Source organism: Blennius ocellaris, assembly GCF_963422515.1.
Source record: "Blennius ocellaris genome assembly, chromosome: 20".
Taxonomy (NCBI): domain Eukaryota; kingdom Metazoa; phylum Chordata; class Actinopteri; order Blenniiformes; family Blenniidae; genus Blennius; species Blennius ocellaris.
Genome location: NC_137669.1, coordinates 8,336,555 through 8,355,468, shown reverse-complemented (window position 1 = coordinate 8,355,468; position 18,914 = coordinate 8,336,555). Strand labels below are relative to the sequence as shown.

At 40.1% G+C, this 18,914-nt stretch overlaps 2 protein-coding genes across 2 annotated transcripts; both read left to right on the top strand.

The window, feature by feature from the left end:
- Nucleotides 1-1,590: 1,590 nt before the first annotated feature.
- On the top strand, nt 1,591-7,835 carry LOC308144396 (sodium-dependent neutral amino acid transporter B(0)AT1-like; the record flags this gene model as incomplete). Its single annotated transcript, XM_080515506.1, has 12 exons — nt 1,591-1,789; nt 4,699-4,839; nt 4,918-5,055; nt 5,161-5,342; nt 5,700-5,810; nt 5,892-6,004; nt 6,110-6,238; nt 6,622-6,778; nt 6,858-7,062; nt 7,157-7,316; nt 7,387-7,549; nt 7,650-7,835. The coding sequence occupies 12 exons, from the start codon at nt 1,591-1,593 to the stop codon at nt 7,833-7,835; spliced, it is 1,884 nt and encodes a 627-aa protein (XP_080371632.1).
- Nucleotides 7,836-13,122: 5,287 nt separating this feature from the next.
- On the top strand, nt 13,123-18,348 carry LOC308144395 (sodium-dependent neutral amino acid transporter B(0)AT1-like; the record flags this gene model as incomplete). The annotated part of the gene is made up of 12 exons (XM_080515505.1): nt 13,123-13,321; nt 14,308-14,448; nt 14,743-14,880; nt 14,958-15,139; nt 15,234-15,344; nt 15,431-15,543; nt 15,665-15,793; nt 16,045-16,201; nt 16,281-16,485; nt 16,558-16,717; nt 17,900-18,062; nt 18,175-18,348. 12 exons carry the CDS (start codon nt 13,123-13,125, stop codon nt 18,346-18,348), a joined length of 1,872 nt encoding a protein of 623 aa, XP_080371631.1.
- Nucleotides 18,349-18,914: the final 566 nt, after the last annotated feature.

Sequence of the window (18,914 nt, the reverse complement as noted above, 5' to 3'; positions counted from 1 at the left end):
GTTGTTTACCAGTTTCGAGAAGGAAATGGGACTAATATGAGTCTCTTAAGGAGATCTGGTCCCAGATAACTTCTCTGAAAAGGAATTGCCCAAATATATTTGCACTAATCTGCTATAAATGCGGATAAATAAAAAACAAAACAAAAAACAAACAAACAAAAAAAACAAAACATGTGACTTAGAGTGATTTATGGTATGGTTGGCCCTCATCCCTTCCCCCACAAAGAGAGGCTGCAGTGTGGTTTAATGATTAGAGACTCACGACAGTGAGAATGTGACCAGTTAGAATCCTTGTTGGAAGACTTTCTGGGCCTGAGAGTTAAGTTTACAGAATATAGAATATGAGGCATGTCTACCAGACCCAATAAAATACTGGGAAGACTTTATGCTAATTGAATAATGTATAATGTGATTTACAATCTTACATAATGTGTGTGCGTATGTGTGTTTAATGTGTTTAAATAGTTGGTAGAAAGTGGCTCAGGCTTCAGCAGAGTTGGTGCTGTTATTGTGATGAGAAGGATTTACTCACCTGGCTTGCTGCCCCTTTTGTTTAGAAGTTTTATTACACGAGATTCTGTGTTGGAAATTTAATTTTGCTATTATGACCAATCATCTGCCAATGTTTTGTTTTTCCCTTTTCCTTTTTTTTTTCCTCTTTTGGCTTCCACATGTTTGATGACTACCTCCACTGATATGCATTTGAGGCGCATTGGTGATTTTAAATTCCCCTGGGTATGAGCCTGCGTAAACGTCTCCCCTGTTTCTGCCTTGTGATGAACTAGCGACCTCTACAGGTTGATAAGCAGCATAGAAGATAGACGGACAAATAAGCACACTATTCTTTTTACATTGAAAGTTTACAACTGTGTGTGTGTGTGTGTGTGTGTGTGTGTGTGTGTGTGTGTGTGTGTGTGTGTGTTAGATATACATTAAAACATAGAAACTCACACGTTTATAATTTGAATGTGACATTTAACAAGTATCTCTGATGAATCAATTAATGAATCAGGCAGAAATTAACACATTTCAATAAGCTCTGGACATTTGAAACTGTGCAGACTTGCTTGGTAATGTTTTGTTTTTGTTTTTATAACCGTTATCAATGTAATTCACTTGGCACAAACAATCATGGACATTGTATTTGTATTATGAAATTGTTTCACTTTTATTAAAACGAATCTGTAAAACTCAAATGTTGCTCTTCGTTTAATTTATATTTCTGAAAGTCTTTCCTGTCACTTTGCAAGAGTGGAGAAAAGAATGCATAGGGTCCGCTGTGTAATCTCCAACAGATAAGGAATACGCTCGTAAACTTGCTTCAGCTTTGTCTTGTGTATGTTCATGTTTATATATTAGCTCGGCATTCCACTCTTGCCACAGCTCGTAACTTTTGGGATTATTTCTTAACCCTGTCATGGTTTGACGGATGGTGGCCAGTGACTTGTGCCTCCGAGGATGTATGGATGACTGACTAGGCAACCGGGTTAATAAACAAGTTGTGGGCCGAACGACAGTATATAAGGGCGCTGCTTGCAGTGACACGGCGCAATACCATCAGCCACTGAGCTCTGGAGAAGAGGGCTCCAGATGAAGCTGGAAGTCTCCAACCCATGGTTGGATGAGCGGATCCCCAGCCTCGAGAGTCTGGAGGAGAAAGACAAGGATGCAGACGTGGACGGGCCCAAGTGGGGGAGCAAGCTCCAATACTTCCTGACCTGTGTGGGCTTCTGCATCGGTCTTGGGAATGTTTGGAGATTCCCTTATCTGTGCCAAAGCCATGGAGGAGGTAAGCCAAAACATATGATCACATTTTTACATTTCCAAGTGACTGCTTTAATGTGGATGGATTGTTCCCTCCTGCCTGGGGCATTTTCACAGATTCTCATCGTTTAGTTTATTTGATTTTTGTCTTTTCTTTCTTTCTTTTTTGTGTGTGCAATCAGTCAGGATTGTGAGTTTAAGCTCAAAAGTTGTAAAAGTAACTTTAAAGGCCTCTCCATGCGACCAATGTCCGGGAGTGTCGCGAGTACGCGAGTGTCCGCGGGACGCACAAGATAGTGGCCAGGCTCCACTGCGGCTCACGTCCGTGCGCGTTCCATAACGCAACGGAACGATCCCGAACATATCTCCACTTCTGCTGCACGGCGTTTTCCACCATTCCTAAAGTACTTTATCTTTCGCTTAAGGAGTTTAGAGCCGTGTGGCTATCTTTAATTTGCTTTTAAATTGTGATTGTTCAGACGGGGAGGCATTTTTTTTTATGTATTTAATTAATTTCTTTGTAAAGCACTGTGAATTGAATTGTGACTAAATGGTGCCGTATAAATAATTTGACCTTGCTTTAGTCAAGGCAAGGCCCGTTTAATTAATTTATACAGCACCGTTCAGACACAAAGCAATCCGCAGTGCTTTACAAAGAAAAAAAGGAAATACAAGACAATTTAGAATCTTAATCTTTGATTAAGATGATGAAAAATGTGATTTAAAACGGCATAGAAGGAGAATAGAAAACGTTATTTAATTTATTAAACTTGCTTTGTATATTTGCCTGCTTTTTTACTTGTTGGTTGCATTCTTTGCTTGGTTTTGTGGAGGTTTAAGTTCATGATCTTTACTGGTTAAGATACGGGCACACATGCACACATGCATGCGTGCATGGATGCACGATGCCAGCAGAATGACTGGAAACGGGGTGAGATTTAACAAGGTCACGCTTCTTCCTCCTCTTTTTTGAGCATATAAGAGTTTTCATTTTCAGTTTATTCATTATTTTGTCTTTATTTATTATGTTCAACATAAAATAAAAATGAACTAATGAAGGATTATACCGTAGATTTATCATATGAACAATCATGTGCCCTCGGGTCCTTGGGCGCTGGCCTTCATTCCCATGATTAATACAAAAACCAACGATGTGGCTGCTTTCCAGGATAGGAGAACCTGAGGGCTGCAGAGAATGTTCATGTTTTAAAGGCAGGCTGAAGAACTTAATACCCTTCCTTTAACTAATGTCTGTTCTTATTCTTGATATGTATGTTGAATAAAGGAAACAGGCGGATGGATGAATGGGTTTCGCTATGTCTTTATAATAAGAATAAGAATAAGAATAAGAATAAGAATAAGAATAAGAATAAGAATAAGAATAAGAAAAAATAATAAGAAATAATAATAAGAAATAATAATACGAAATAATAATCATAATAACGAGGATGATGATAAAAACAGCAAAACCAATGTATCCACCCGTGTCATCATCATCATCATCATCATCATCATCATCATCTTATTATTATTATTATTAGTAGTAGTATTATCATTATCATAATAATCACAATAATAATAACAATAATAATAGTTATAATAATAATAATAATTATTATTATTATTAGTAGTAGTAGTAGTAGTAGTAGTAGTAGCAGTAGTAGTAGTAGTAGTATTATGGTGATGAGGATGATGGCACCTTGTATTACAAATATAAAGATTTTTTGTGTGTAAACTTTGACAAAACTTAGAAGCATTTCGAGGCCAGCCAACCACTGTTTTGGAATTCAAAAGACGGTCACCATAGTTACTGCATGGTTGTGAGATGTGGAACCATAAATGCTGCCCTCAATGGCTGTATTTTTACTATTTCCGCTCGATATATATATATATATATATATATATATATATATATATATATATATATATTTATTTTTTTATTTTTTTGGGGGGTTGGGGCGGGCAATCTCAGGCACTTCTCAGGCACTTAACTCACATTACAGTAAGTGCCTGGGAGGATCCAACACCATGTAATGATTTACAACATTGTGACTTTGTATATAATAGCTAACATTATGCAGCTTTATGACCATAAAGTTTCAGCTGGTTAAACTAAAGAGGTTGTGGAAAATGTTTGCAGTACATTTATATGTTCTGCATCTACTTCTACTAGTCAAGACCTGGAGTTCTGGGTAAAATTTAAAAAACAAACTCCAACCAATGGATCAACTGATCTCAGAAAAGAAAGAGTATTGATTTTATGACAGCTTGTGAAGTACAAGCATTTCAGAACATTGCTCTTGCAACTCCTCCAAGTGGATAGAGTACGTACTCAGTCAGTGTGTGTGTGTGTGTGTGTGTGTGTGTGTGTGTGTGTGTGTGTGTGTGTGTGTGTGTGTGTGTGTGTGTGTGTGTGTGCGCGTGTGTGTGTGTGTGTGTGTGTGTGTGTGTGTGTGTGTGTGTGTGTGTGTGTGTGTGTGTGTGTGTGTGTGTTAGTGAGCCAGTGTTACTGCTTGGGAATATTACACAGTGAGTGAAAAACCTCGTCTTGCCTTTGCCCTAAACTGAGATTGGCTTTGGCGCCCCTGAACAGGATAAGTGGATGGATGGATGGATGGATGGATGGATGGATGGATGGATGGATGGAACACCTCACTAAATCAAGTTGAAAAATCAAACTGCACTGAACGGAAGATGGCTCTTTATTCCAGCAATGCACATTTGATTAATGAATCTCATGCACAAATAAAATGTCTTCCACAAATGTTAACTCTTGCAGAATTACCTGTATTTAATGAATCATCCATCCATCTATCCATCTATCTTCTATCGTACTTATCCTGAGATTGCAAATATGAAACTTGTACTTTTAATTTGTAATAAGAACTGGGAGTCATAGATCATTACATCCCCCCCCCAAAAAAACTGTTTTAGGTGCGTTTTTGATCCCTTACCTGATCCTGCTGGTGCTGGAAGGAATGCCTCTCCTCCTGATGGAGTTTGCCATCGGTCAGCGTCTCAGGAAAGGCAGTGTTGGGGTTTGGAGGAGCATTCATCCTAATCTGACAGGAATCGGTATGTAACCCACATCCTGTAACAAAGGCAAGTGACTCTTCCAGGCAGCGTTACAATAAAGTCTTACTATTCTCTCAGGCATCTCCTCCATGCTCGTGTCCTTTCTGGTTGCACTGTACTACAACACCTTGGTAGCCTGGATCATGTGGTATTTCTTTACATCCTTCAGCAACCCACTTCCATGGACTCAGTGTCCACTCAATGAAAACCTGACAGGTGGTATTTTGCATTAATTCAACCCCCCCAACCCCCCCCACAAAACAAAACAAAAAAAACAGAGCTGCCATTGGTTTTGTTTGATTCGATTCGATTCTCTTCCAGCATACATACCAGAATGTCAGAAGAGCTCCTCTGTGGAATACTTCTTTTACCGAGAGACTTTGGACATCTCCACCTCAATCGCGGAGTCTGGCGGACTCCACTGGCCAGTGGTGCTCTGTCTGTTCAGCGCCTGGACCATCATCGGCGTGTGCTGCATCAGAGGTGTCAGCACCGCTGGCAAGGTTTGTCGTTTGTTAAACTGAGCTTTCACGCTCCAGATGATCAACTTCACGGCGTTGTAGGCAAATGGTGTAGATTTATAATAATATAATATAATTTGCTGACTCAAGACATGAACGTCGCTCAGTAAAATCACCTTCATTTTGGGTTGGATCCACTGCATGCATCATATTAAATGCATGTTAGTGGTGAAAAGTAAGCATCCTTCCATATTTACGAGCCACGGAGTTTCGGACTAACCAAACTCAATCAATTGCAAATGAAATGGTGGTGTAGAACATTAGAATAATTCCAATGCAATTCTGAATTTGAAATACATATTCATCTGCAGTTTGTCTTTTTGCTCATCATGACCTCAGGTGGTCTACGTCACCGCCCTCCTGCCATACATCGTGCTGACCATCTTCCTGATCCGAGGACTGACGCTGAAAGGCGCCCTGACTGGAGTGCAGTTTCTCTTCACACCTGACGTATGGTTTCAGATTTATGAAAAGAAAACAACAGATACTGTAGTTTGAACATGTGCTGAAGCTTGTGTTTTACATTTGCAGGTAAATGAGTTGCTTAATCCAAAAACTTGGCTGGACGCAGGTGCTCAGGTTTTCTATGCTTTGGGGTTAGCATGGGGAGGTCTCATCTCCTTCTCCAGCTACAACCCTGTGCAGTGAGTGACTGGGGTTTTTTGAAATTTTGCCCTCAGTTTCAACTGTCATTTTGAGTACTAGAGTAAATTCCTTAAAATACATGTTGCGTTTTTCTTTTTCCAAAGCAACAACTGTGTGCAAGATGCAGTGATCCTGTCTGTTGTAACTGGCTTCACCTCCGTCTTCGCTGCCACAGTCACCTACTCAATCATCGGATTCATGGCCACTGAGAAGTTTGACACCTGCCTCAATGCGTAAGTGCAATATACAGTATATTTAGATTTGAGACAGCTTGAAGCTTGTAATCGATATGGAAACCATTTTAGTTGTGCATAGATTCAATGTACTCCAGTTTCCTCTTACAATGCACAAAGGAATATTGAAATAGCTGACAAACAATTATTTTGAAATGTGAATGATTGTGTGAGTGGTGGTGTTGGTAATCGGTGTAGGGTGTACCCTACCTTTCACTCATTGTCTGCTGCGATCAGTTCTCGCTATCAGAAACCCTAACTTGAATAAGGTGGATGGATGAATGGAAGGACTGATCACAGATGCTTCAGTAGCTTAAAAAGTTCTAATGTGAGTAAATTTGACTATTGTATTGCTGTTATTCAGTGATATTTTGCCTCCCTAGGAACATCAAGAGATTAGTGAATGCATTCGAACTTCCCGAGGGCAACATCACAGGAAGCAACTATGAAGCCGCCTTCAATCACCTGAACGGCTCCTATCCTGACATGGTTCTTGGTTTGAACATCAAAACCTGTGACATGCAAAAACTCCTCAGTGAGGTGAATGTTTAGATGATGACCTTGAAGAATCCCACTGTGTTCATGTCATTTACACTAACGTGGATTGTGTGTTGTTCAGGGAGTGGAGGGAACAGGATTGGCCTTCATTGTTTTCACGGAGGCCATCACCAAGATGCCTGGTTCTCCGTTCTGGTCCATCCTGTTCTTCCTAATGCTCCTGTGCCTGGGATTGTCGACCCTGTTTGGTAACATCGAGGGAGTCGTGGTGCCTTTGAAAGACTTGGGAATTTTACCGAAGCATTGGCCTCATGAAGCACTGACTGGTAAAATCGCGGTTATAAATCAGTTCATCATTTCAGATTTCAGTGTTGTCTTATAATGGGAGGTCCTTCATGGTTTTCTGCTTGTCTGTTTCAGGATTAACTTGCCTTGTCGGATTCCTCACCGGCCTCCTCTTCGCCCAAAGCTCAGGACTCTACTGGGTAACCCTCTTTGACAACTTTGCTGGATCTGTGCCCCTGCTGACCATTGGACTCTTTGAGATGCTGGCTGTGGTTTACGTCTACGGCATCAAAAGGTGAGTGTTTGTCGTCTTTTCCTTCCGGGTTTTGTGTCATGAGACTCTCGAAAACCCTTGTGTTTGGTAGATTCAACGATGACATCAGATTCATGGTCGGGAAAGCACCTTCCATCTTCTGGCAGATCACATGGCGATTCGTCAGCCCTCTGATCATCCTGGTCATTCTACTATTCTACCTGGTGACTCAAGTCCAAGAGGAGCTCAAGTATTCAGTCTGGGACATCAACTCTGTAAGCTGCCAATATTCATGATTAATCCTTATGTTTCATAATGAGCAAAAAACATTTTAAGGTGAATGTTCCAAATGTCACACTGTTTTCTGGTTAACAGGAGGCCTTCCCAGCTCTGGCCTCTGTCCCGTACCCAAACTGGATCAAAGGGGTCATCTTTCTCTTGGCTGGAGTCCCAAGTCTGATGTCGCTTTTGTACGCATTCGGTCGGCTGATCACTGTGTACTTCAAAAGAGGGGTCCCAAGGAACCAATCAGTTGATTTACAGCCAGACTTGGCAAAATGAATGTGTTCAAGCGGTTGAAATGGACTCAATCAGCATTTTAGAAGTGATTTTGACTATATCCATTTTTAAACACACATTGAGTGATTAAATGGTGTTTTTATTTAGTTTTATTGAAGAGTTTGTACTTATAACACTGTGGTTTTCAACTCATAACTAAAGGCTATCGCACTCCAGGGACCTGCCAAAGTGTTTGTGTGGCTGAACAACTTTAAATCGTGTTGTTATAGCATGACATGCAACAAACTAAAGGTTTCCTGAAGAAATTTACATCAACTGAATTCTGATTGGCTGCAAGAGTAAATCCTTTGTGTTTACCATCAGAGAACAGAAGTGGGCAGTGCTGAGTAAAAAAGCAAATTGAACAATGTTGCTCCCATTTTCATGTTGACCACACAAGGATGTCTCTGCTTGAAGGAGCCACCACCGACCACATGTAGTAAAAGGTCAACTGAATCCTTAATCAATCCTTGAATTTAAAATTAACTTTCAGTTCAGAAACATCATTACTGATTGCCAACTTTAGGTAAATGGCTGGAGTTACATTTTATACAATTCCACATGGTGGTGTGGCTGAAATGTGCGATATTACCGATACTTTTTCTTTGGTTTCATGATTCCATTTTTGAAAGCCAAACGGAGACATCTAGGTTACTGAGTTGAATACTTTTTTTCATATATATATTTCTTGATTCGAATTAGAATGTTGACTTTTACCTTGTTGACAATATTACTTCATATATCCTCGTAGGTTGTGTTTAGAATTCTGCTGTTTTCAGTTCATACCTAAGACAATCGTACGGGGGCCCTGAAGCATCAACGTAATTGCAAAAGTCACATTGCAACAGCAAAAGTCACAATTCGACAGCAAAAGTAACAATGCAACAGCAGCAGTCATAATGCAACAGCAAAAGTCAAAACGCAACAGCAAGAGTCACAACACTAATGCAAAGGCCACAACGGAAGTTAACCCACAATGGAAGGCTTGGTTCCGGGGGACGATATTTCCGCTTTATCTTTTGCGTTTGTGTTGTAACTTTTGCTGTTGAATCTTGCCTTTTACTGTTGTGTTTCTGTCCTGGGTAAGACATCAGACTGCATCCGACAGTTTCATCGTCAGTCAAGACCGGGAGTTCTGGGTAAAATTAAGAAACCAAACTCCAACCAATGGATCCACTGATCTCAGAAAAGAAAGAGTATTTTAGGACAGTTTGTGAAATGCAAGCATTTCAGATCATTGCTCTTGCAACTCCTCCAAGTGCATAGAGTACTTAGTCAGTCTATGTGTGTGTGTGTGTGTGTGTGTGTGAGTGTGTGTGTGTGTGTGTGTGTGTGTGTGTGTGTGTGTGTGTGTGTGTGTGTGTGTGTGTGTGTGTGTGTGTGTGTGTGTGTGTGTGAGAACATGATCAACATAAAGCACTTTGAGGAACCCTCAAACAATGGTAAGACCATCTGTTTGAGTGTATGAACATAGAAAACTGAACAACGTAAAGCACTTTGGCCAGAAGAGTCCATAACTCCATAACAGTCATTGCTGTGCACTTTAGGCTTTTGCCATACTGCCATTGCAGCTCGTCCCTGTGGATAGAGTGAGCTATTTCATGATCTTTTCCAGATAAGTTGATTTAGTACCAACTTGTCTGGGGTTGCAGTATGTGTGTGAATGTGTGAAAGTGATTAACATAAAGCACTTTGAGGAACCCTCAAACAATGGTAAGACCACATGTTTGAGTGTATGAACGTGTGAAAGGGATTAACAACATAAAGCACTTTGGGTCGTTTAGTCATCTAGTCATCTTGCTATGCACTTTAGGCATTTGCCATCACACTATTGCAGCTCATCCTCCTGGATAGAGCGGGCTTCTTTCGGCATCCATTGGTGTCTGAATGTGTATGTCAATGGGTGAATGTGATTACAATGTAAAGCACTTTGGGGACTGTTCAAACAGTTGAAAAGTGCTATGCAGGTGAAATCCATTTGCCACTAAGTCTTGCCCTTTTTTGTTGTGTTGTGACTTTTGCAATTGTGGTTTGTGCTGTAGCGTAATGGCTCTTGCTGTTGTATTGTGGGTTTTGCAGTTGCATTGATCCTTCTGGGGCACCATACAATTGGCCATCTACAGGCACCTTTAGGTCACCTCAAGTGTGTTTTCAGACTGTGAGCGGAGAACATGCCATGTCCTCACAGAAGTTCAACTTGGAGTTGTACCCAAAACACTCTAACTATGGGGAGAGACTACTAACCACTGCACCACTACATCACCACCTGCCGGCATCCTACAGCAGTAATTCCCAACCAGGTGTGCCAGGGAAACACCACACCACAGTACAAATATTATACCCAAGAAAAAGCTATGATGTCACAAATTGGCCAAGAGAGGGAGGCATACACAAGACAAGGAACAACAGTGTAATCCCAAAGCAATTAAATCTGGTCAACTGGACTTTATATCTCTTATCCAAGGAGCCATAGAAGTAACATGTCTTCTCGGACACAAGAGCAAGTCCATTTGACCTAATTCAGTTGTTTTCAGATGCCTCCTCCCTGCACAAATGTGAATATGTATAACAACACATTATAGATTCTCAGGAGCAGACAAATTCCCTGACCTTTACATGTCAGTGGGTTGTTTGTTGTTGTTTGTGAGTCTTCCAACTGTAAAAAATAGTAAATGGATCCATTCTTCTGACACCATCAAAAAGATCTCATAAAACTGCATTGATAAACTGTTTTTTTTTTAAATAAATAAACTAGTATTAATCATTTAAGGACAAACAAACATATGCTGCTAAAAGTGAACCTAAAAACATCAGCCTCAATTCTTTTTCCAGTAAACCGTTAACAGTTTCAGCTTCAGAGCAATAGCCTTTAAAGGAAGAATCTTTAGGTCAAAAGGCAGATTTTGTTGGTTCACAATTTCATGGTTTTCATACATGGGATGCACAGTGGTGTAGTGGTTCACACCTCCCAGAGTGAATACCTCCAGTCCAAGTCCAGTAGTTAGCATGTTCTCACTGTACATGCGTGGATTTTCACCAGGTGCCGTGGCTTCCTCTCACAGTCCAAAAATATGCATCCGATTGGTTGATAATGCCACTTTGCCATACACGTGACTGTCTGTGCCTCTCTGATTGTCTTGTGACAAACTAGTCTGGGATGAACTCACCTTCCACACATACTGTAGTCAGCCAGGATCAGCACCATCTACAAACCTTATTCGGATAAAGCTGTGTGAAAGATGGAAGGTGTTCTGGCAGCATCCAACTTCTGAACTACAGCTAGACGATTAACTGTCTATAGTATGTATGCATGGTGCATAGTTCTGGTAAACAGCAGGTTTGTTTTTTTAATATATCTTATTTTAGCAAATTAATGATTGAAATAATATGAAGTTGTGTTTGTTTTCACTGTATCTACAATGGGAATAAGATCGAGTTTCTCATTATTGTAGTGTTGATAAAGAAGATCAACATTTTATGCGAACTCGACCTATTGCCTATTGTAAACTTACTTTGATGTTTTATTTGATCAAAAATTATAACATGTGTGATCTCTTCCAAACAAGCTTGAATGTATCATCTGGCATCAGCGGTACAACTTTCATTCAACGTTTTCATCACAATTTGGAACAAGCAAACCATTAATAAGTTTCATCGAAACATATTCCAGTAAGACTGAACTTTGTCTCTTTACGCACTTGTTGGAGGGTTGCCAACATCTTATCTTACAATGATTCACTGAAATAACGATAAGTGCGAGATAAAAACTCACACATGATGTATTGCACCATGACGCTGCTAACTGGAAGAGATTTGATTAAAAATAAAGATTTCATAAAATTTAACCAAGTCTATTGTGTTCATGTTTAGATGATGACAAAGGTTTGGGACAAAGATTCCAAAGAGCGTGATTGTTTCTATATATAAGGCATTGTTTGTATCAAAGCGAGATGTTTATTTTTGTTTCCTTTAATGCCACAAAAGAACCTTGGACCCATCACGGCCTGCCAGTACAATACATGAACAACAGTAGATTTATGTTCTTACGGAACGAGATTAGACATCAGATCAGACTCTATTTAACTACAATCTTAACTTTGACATCTCAAAATGTAAATTCAAACAAAAGAAAAATGGTGCCCAACTCACATAAACCTGTATTCAATCAGGCATATAACATATACCATATAGTAGAAAGAAAAATCTTTAAGCTTTTGATGAAAACTATGTGGAAAAGATGATCAAGTACCAAACAATGAGACATTATAACGAGGAAATTTACTTAAAATGTAACTGCATGTCCTCACTTTAGCCAAAAACAGTTTGATCAAACCCGACTCATATCATTCTGTAACTTCATCAAGATACCTTTTGGTCAAAACCTTACCTTCATTAGTTTACTAATCAGATCTCTTCCACCTACTATTGAATTTTTACTACTGAAATTTGGTTATTTCATCTAAAGCATGTAAGAAAATATACCCCAAAACAATCCTGAGCTCAGTTCAAAATGGGTTTCATTCATCAATCTTTAACAAACATTGCAAATAAAGTTACCCATGTAAAAATTGTTTTGCAGTGGCTGCAAAAGTCATGGGGTTGTTCACACGTCTAAAATCCCATATCTGAGGTGAAATATATGAACCATAATGCCACACATCGAATATTTACAAGCCAGCTGACTGAGTTTTGAGCAAACCTTTAATCATATCTTTCCTTTATCAGAGACATGTTCAACCTGAAACCACGACAGGGGCAGGTGTATATTGTTCTTTCACCTTTTATGTAACTATCTAAATATAATTTCAGTCAGCGACTGGATTTCGCAGCTACATTCGTAGTGACACTAATCTTCACATGATCATGCTTTCGGTGCTATTAAAGAGAAAACTCAGCAGCATCACCATGGCGGCACCTCAGAGCACTTTGCAAAGGTTATCAATGTCATTATCAGCTCCTGGCGCGCCCAGCAGCAAGACTACTAGTTTGACATAAATCACAATTACCTATAGGGTTGATGGGTGAGGTTTATATTTTGTTCAGTTTGACTGAAATTCAATATTCTGTTGCTGGATATAGTTTGTTTTTTTTAATATGTAATCTACAATAACCTTTATTGACAGTATAAGAGTGGAAAAACAAACTATGCACTTGCTAATCTATAAAGTGAACCTGATCATAAAAGCGAAAGATCATAAACGTGTTTAAGGCTTGACGAGCTGGTTTCCCTCAGTGGCCAGTGTGACTCCAGACAGCAACCTTGTGAGATTCCTGTAAAACTGCGCTCAATATGAAACTGCAATTTCCTAACCCCGGGTTGGAGGAGCGGATCCCGAGCTACGAGGAGCTGGAAAAGATGGAAGAAGAGGACGTCAACAACAGACCCAAGTGGGACAATAAAGCCCAGTACATCTTAACCTGCGTGGGCTTCTGCATCGGGATTGGTAACGTGTGGAGATTCCCTTACCTGTGTCAGAGTCATGGAGGAGGTAAGACCAGTGAGGAATTCTAGCTTCAGGGAAATGGTTGAAATTGGGCCTGTTTTCAATGATGGGTCAACAAATTTCAACATGATTTCAACATATTTAGTTTCAAGTTCCAAGTCATTAAGTCTGTGGAGCACTGTGGATATATTAATAGATTTAGAGCTGTCACAATGAGGCCAAAGTTATGTACAAGAATATAACTGTGTACAGTTTTCCACTGCAAATTTGATTTGATTGAGCATATGCATACTTGGGCAAAGTCAAGGACTCTTTTTAATTTTTTTTACTATTGACCAGATGTTTTACCATCCTGGATGATTAAAAAATGAATGATGTCCTAGTCTGACACCACATCTCAGTCAACTTAAAGTCAGTTGTATGATTGCAAATATGCCATTGTAAAGTGCATCACAGGGTTGCTGGGGATTAATTTTGATTAATCACAATTAAAAGTAATTCAGTTTTAATTGACAGTATATTAACTGTTTTATTTTGCATGAGCCAACAGAATCAAGAAAGAGGAACATATATTTGTTCAATGTGTTTTTTAAACACCTTCACAGTTAATGTTAACAAAAAACATATTTATCTACATTAATGTGGCCATGTTACTCCTTTTCCAGCCAGCTGCTAAGACACACTAACTTATTGACATTGTCCCAGAGGAGAACTGACAGCTTCTCATTTACAATGTTGTTGCAACTGAATACAGTTGGCAGAGTCTCTGACTCACGTTTACGCTCCTTCACTTCCTTACAGTGCAGATAATACTTTATGTCGGTTGATATCTCGGGTGTTTTTTTTGGACGCAACTTTCCCATCGAGAGTGACAAAATGCTGTTTAGCATCTTCCAGGTCAAGGTGGATCTGTCGCAGAATAAACAACCCTTTTGCTCATGTGTGGCGCGTGAGCGACCTTGAACAAACTGACCGAAATGCATTGCCAGAGACGTTTATGGGATTTTTTTTTGCTTTGTTTCATTTTCCAGGTGCGTTTTTGATTCCCTACGTGATCCTTCTGGTGTTGGAAGGAATGCCTCTCCTTCTGCTGGAGTTTGCCATCGGTCAGCGTCTCAGAAAAGGCAGCGTGGGAGTGTGGAGGGCCATCAGTCCTTATCTGACTGGTATTGGTAAGGAGTCGATCCAGTTATCCAGAGCTGAACAATAATGAACATTTGGTTCCTCTTAAGTTTAATATCAGAAAACAATTAGGACAACATAGTAGATGCAAAGACTGGTTTGTTGAACTCTCATGCCCCCTTGATCATCTGTGAGAGGGTGAAGAACTGTTTCAAAACCAGGACCAAACCCGCCATGTTCCTCCTGTATTTCCTTTACACTACCCCTACATCCCTGCAGACTTTTCCCAGTAGGATGAGAAGTGATATACGAATTTTTTTTTTAATGAATGGTTTTTCAATTAGGTATTGGCTCCATGCTGGTGTCATTGCTGATCGGACTGTACTACAACACCCTCATAGCCTGGATCATGTGGTATCTCTTCAACTCCTTCCAGTCTCCATTGCCTTGGAGCCACTGCCCCCTCAATGAAAATATGACAGGTATCAGAATGTACACGTTCATATATTCAATTATAGTGATCGTCCCAGCTCTGCCTGACTGTTTGATGGTTCTTCAGGGTATGTACCGGAGTGTCAGGAAAGCTCCACTGTGGATTATTACTTTTACAGACAAACTCTGAACACTTCGACGTCCATAGCCGACTCTGGAGGAGTCCACTGGCCCATGGTACTCTGTCTGTTATCAGCCTGGACAGTCATCTGCATCTGCTACATACGTGGGATCGGTACTTCAGGAAAGGTGAAAGCTGGAGTTAAAATCTATGTATCATTTATTCTGTTATCACTACAATCTATACATATATTTTCTACATTTTTGTTCGTTGTGACCTCAGGCAGTGTATGTCACAGCCATCCTGCCTTACATCGTCCTGGCTATCTTTCTGATCCGAGGACTGACTCTTAAAGGGGCCTTGAATGGAGTAAAGTTCCTCTTTACACCTGATGTACGTTTCACATTTCTGTAACATGAAAAAAAAAAGTGAAAGGTCAAAACATGAAGCATCACGACACTGTATGTTCCTGTTTGCAGATGGAAGAGCTGCTCAAACCAGAAACTTGGCTGGATGCAGGTGCCCAGGTCTTCTATGCCTTCAGCTTGGCGTGGGGGGGGCTCATCTCCTTCTCAAGCTATAACCCTATTCAGTAAGAGACACTCAGACGCCAACTAGTTCTTTAATTATCATTCCTCCCACCACCAGTATCAAATACAGGACTGGTATCCACCCTCCTGCCTGATGTGTTCTCACTCTGCTTTTTCCTCAAGCAACAACTGCATGCAAGACGCCGTGTTGCTGTCTGCTATAACTGGACTCACCTCCATCTACGCAGCCACAGTGACCTACACCATCATTGGCTTCAGGGCCACTGAGAAATATGACAAATGTGTCAATGAGTAAGTAGCCAAATAAAATAGGTTCCAATTGTTGAACACAATAATCAATAACTTTTTAAATGTGTATCTATGAGTTTACAGTGAATTTAATTGAGGACATTTTAAAGGTGTATGTATTGGTAAAGTCTTTGCAATTTATTTAAATGATCATCCAACAGCTCAGCTCTTTCAATCGTGTCCATATCTTACAATTCTATTCTACCAAATGGAATAAAGATGCTTGTTTTTTACCTGTCGTGCTCCTTCCCTAGAAACATCCAGACATTACTGAATGCATTTGGTCTCCCGGAGGACAACATCACAGCAAACAACTATGAAGGAGCCTATATTCAACTGAATGCCTCCAATCATGACGTTGTTCTTGGTCTGACCATCAACACCTGTGACATGCAAAAACTTCTCAGTGAGGTGACCCTTCACACCCTGATCTGTGATGATTCCATGTGGCTAATACTGGTTACTCTAACCTGGGTCGTGTTTTGTTCAGGGAGTGGAGGGAACTGGGCTGGCTTTCATTGTTTTCACGGAGGCCATCACCAAGATGCCGGGTTCTCCCATCTGGTCCGTCCTCTTCTTCGTGATGCTCCTCTGCTTGGGATTGTCGACGTTATTTGGCAACATCGAGGGAGTTGTTGTCCCGTTGAAAGATCTCAATTTGTTACCTAAAAAATGGCCCCAAGAAGCACTGACAGGTATGAAACGTTCATTTGCAATCAAAGATGGAGTGATTCCTGATGTAATTCCCTCGTCTTTGTGTTTTTCAGGGGTGACGTGCCTGATCGCCTTCATCATCTCCCTCCTGTTCACGCAGAGGTCAGGACTTTACTGGGTGACCCTCTTTGACAACTTTGCTGGATCCGTGCCCCTGCTGACCATTGGATTGTTTGAGATGATTGCTGTAGTTTACATTTACGGCATAGACAGGTTTGTTCACAATTATGGCCTCATTTAAGCTGACAAATTATTGACATGCCCAACAAGTGTTTTAAGGAGAATGTCTTCATTTCTATAATTTAAAAAAAACCAACGTTTCAGAGCCCAAAGTTTGCTCAACCAAAAACTCAAGTGCAAGTCAGACTTATTCATGTTTAATGTTTACATTTTACACCTCGGTGAGATTGTGGGCTCGGTGTTGCTTGTTCATGGAGTGGATTTCTTTTTAGGTTTGTAGTTTTTAAAGTTATTGCCAATCCAGGCAGATCTGGAATCATTTTGCGACAACTGCTGTAGGAGTTTCTTGGAGTACTGTCTTTCAGCAGATGCATCTGTTTCCAAGATAAAGTTTGAAAGGAGTTTTTTTAGCTTAGACAACAACATTACAAGTCTCTGAAAACAGCATGACTCACAGAGCTTTTAATTGTATAAATTACACCAAAACGAACAGATTTAACTCCAGTCCTCGAGGGCCACAGGCTTGCACATTTTGCATGTCTTCCTGCTTCAACACAGCTGAGTGCAATGAGCAGCTCATTATCTAGCTTTATGCTGAACGTGGTGATGAACCAGCAGGACATTCAGTGGAGGGAGACATGGAGAACGCGCAGAGCTCCGGCCCTCGAGGATCTGAGTTTGACAACCCTGAAATAAATAATGTAAAATTTGAGTGCAGCAAACAACCCAAACAGAAGTAACTATTGTTTTGTGCAGTTCACTCAAATCTGCTCTGACTCTGCAGCCCCACCTACTGGCCGGTAGCTGCACGACAGTTAAACTAATTACAAGAAGAGCACTTGTTGATGTTCTAATAGTTTTAATGTTCAGCTGTTTAACTGAAAAACCACTCACAATCTCTCATGTGGCCAGACTCGTCTAAGACTTCATTTACAGATTGAACTGATTTTCTTTATTTTTTTCATTTGGGTTCATTTGATTGCGTACGTTTGTAAAGGCCTGAACGTATACGAGGACTGTGTTCTGTGACCAAAGCATGCGAATAACTGAGAAGGATAGATCTTATGTTTGGACTAATTTCACAAAATAAAAATGGTTTTTTGTTCCATACGTGTAGAAACAATCAAATATAGTGAATTGATTCATTAACATCTGCTTGACAAGATTCCAAATATCTCATTGTCATTATTATTATTATTTTTAATTTCATCACAGGTTCAATGAGGACATAAAGTTTATGACTGGACGAAAACCCTCCATCTTCTGGCAGATTTCATGGAGGTTAACCAGTCCTCTCACCATCATGATCATCTTAATTTTCTACTTGGCGACTCAAGCTCAGAAAGAACTCACCTACTTAGTCTGGGACCCAAACTCTGTAAGCTCACAAGCTCATAACGCTTCATTTTCCTCCCACATTTTTATGGCAAACAATGTTGAACTCGAGCATATAAATGTCACTCACTGGCACCTTTTCCTTTTAATCTCAGGAGCAGTTCCCAGCTTTGGTGTCGGTACCCTACCCTTCATGGATTAGCGCCATCATCTTCATTTTGGCTGGAATCCCCAGTCTGGTGCTGCCAGTGTACGCTTTGTGTTGGCTGGTGTTTGTGAAGTGTGGTAAAAAGAAACCGATTCCTGTGGAAATCAACCACATTTCTTAACTTCAGTTACAGAATAAAGATTTTTTTAAAAGCACCATCATTTCATGTGCTGGATAATAAACTTCATGTTAAGTATTGTAAGAACTGCTACCACAAGATATGTGTATTTCCTATTTATATTAACTTATCACTGGGTCCCACATTGGAGAGAAAATCTGTATAATTTGTAAACCTATTAAATGGGAAAATGAATGACTGAGCATCTATATGCTGGGAAACCATGCACTGAGGCAAAATGTTTACTTTTATTGGGACACTAAGGCAACAGATATCCCTCATCTGATAGGGTGGACCATCTTCCAATCCAAAGAGTGAACAATTAATAAATTGATCCCCAAATTGCTCCTAATGCACTGGCTGTTGCCACTGGTGTATGACCTTGTGTGTGAATGTAACAGACTGAAATAATAATAATAAAAAAAAAACAAGTAAAATATAATGTGGTTGTGATATTCTTTGAGCTGTTTACAATTTGGAATAAGTTACATATGAACTGGAGAAAAGAGAACTAATTAGTGAGATTCAGTGTGGATTCAGAAAGAGATGATCTCCTGTGGACGCACTCG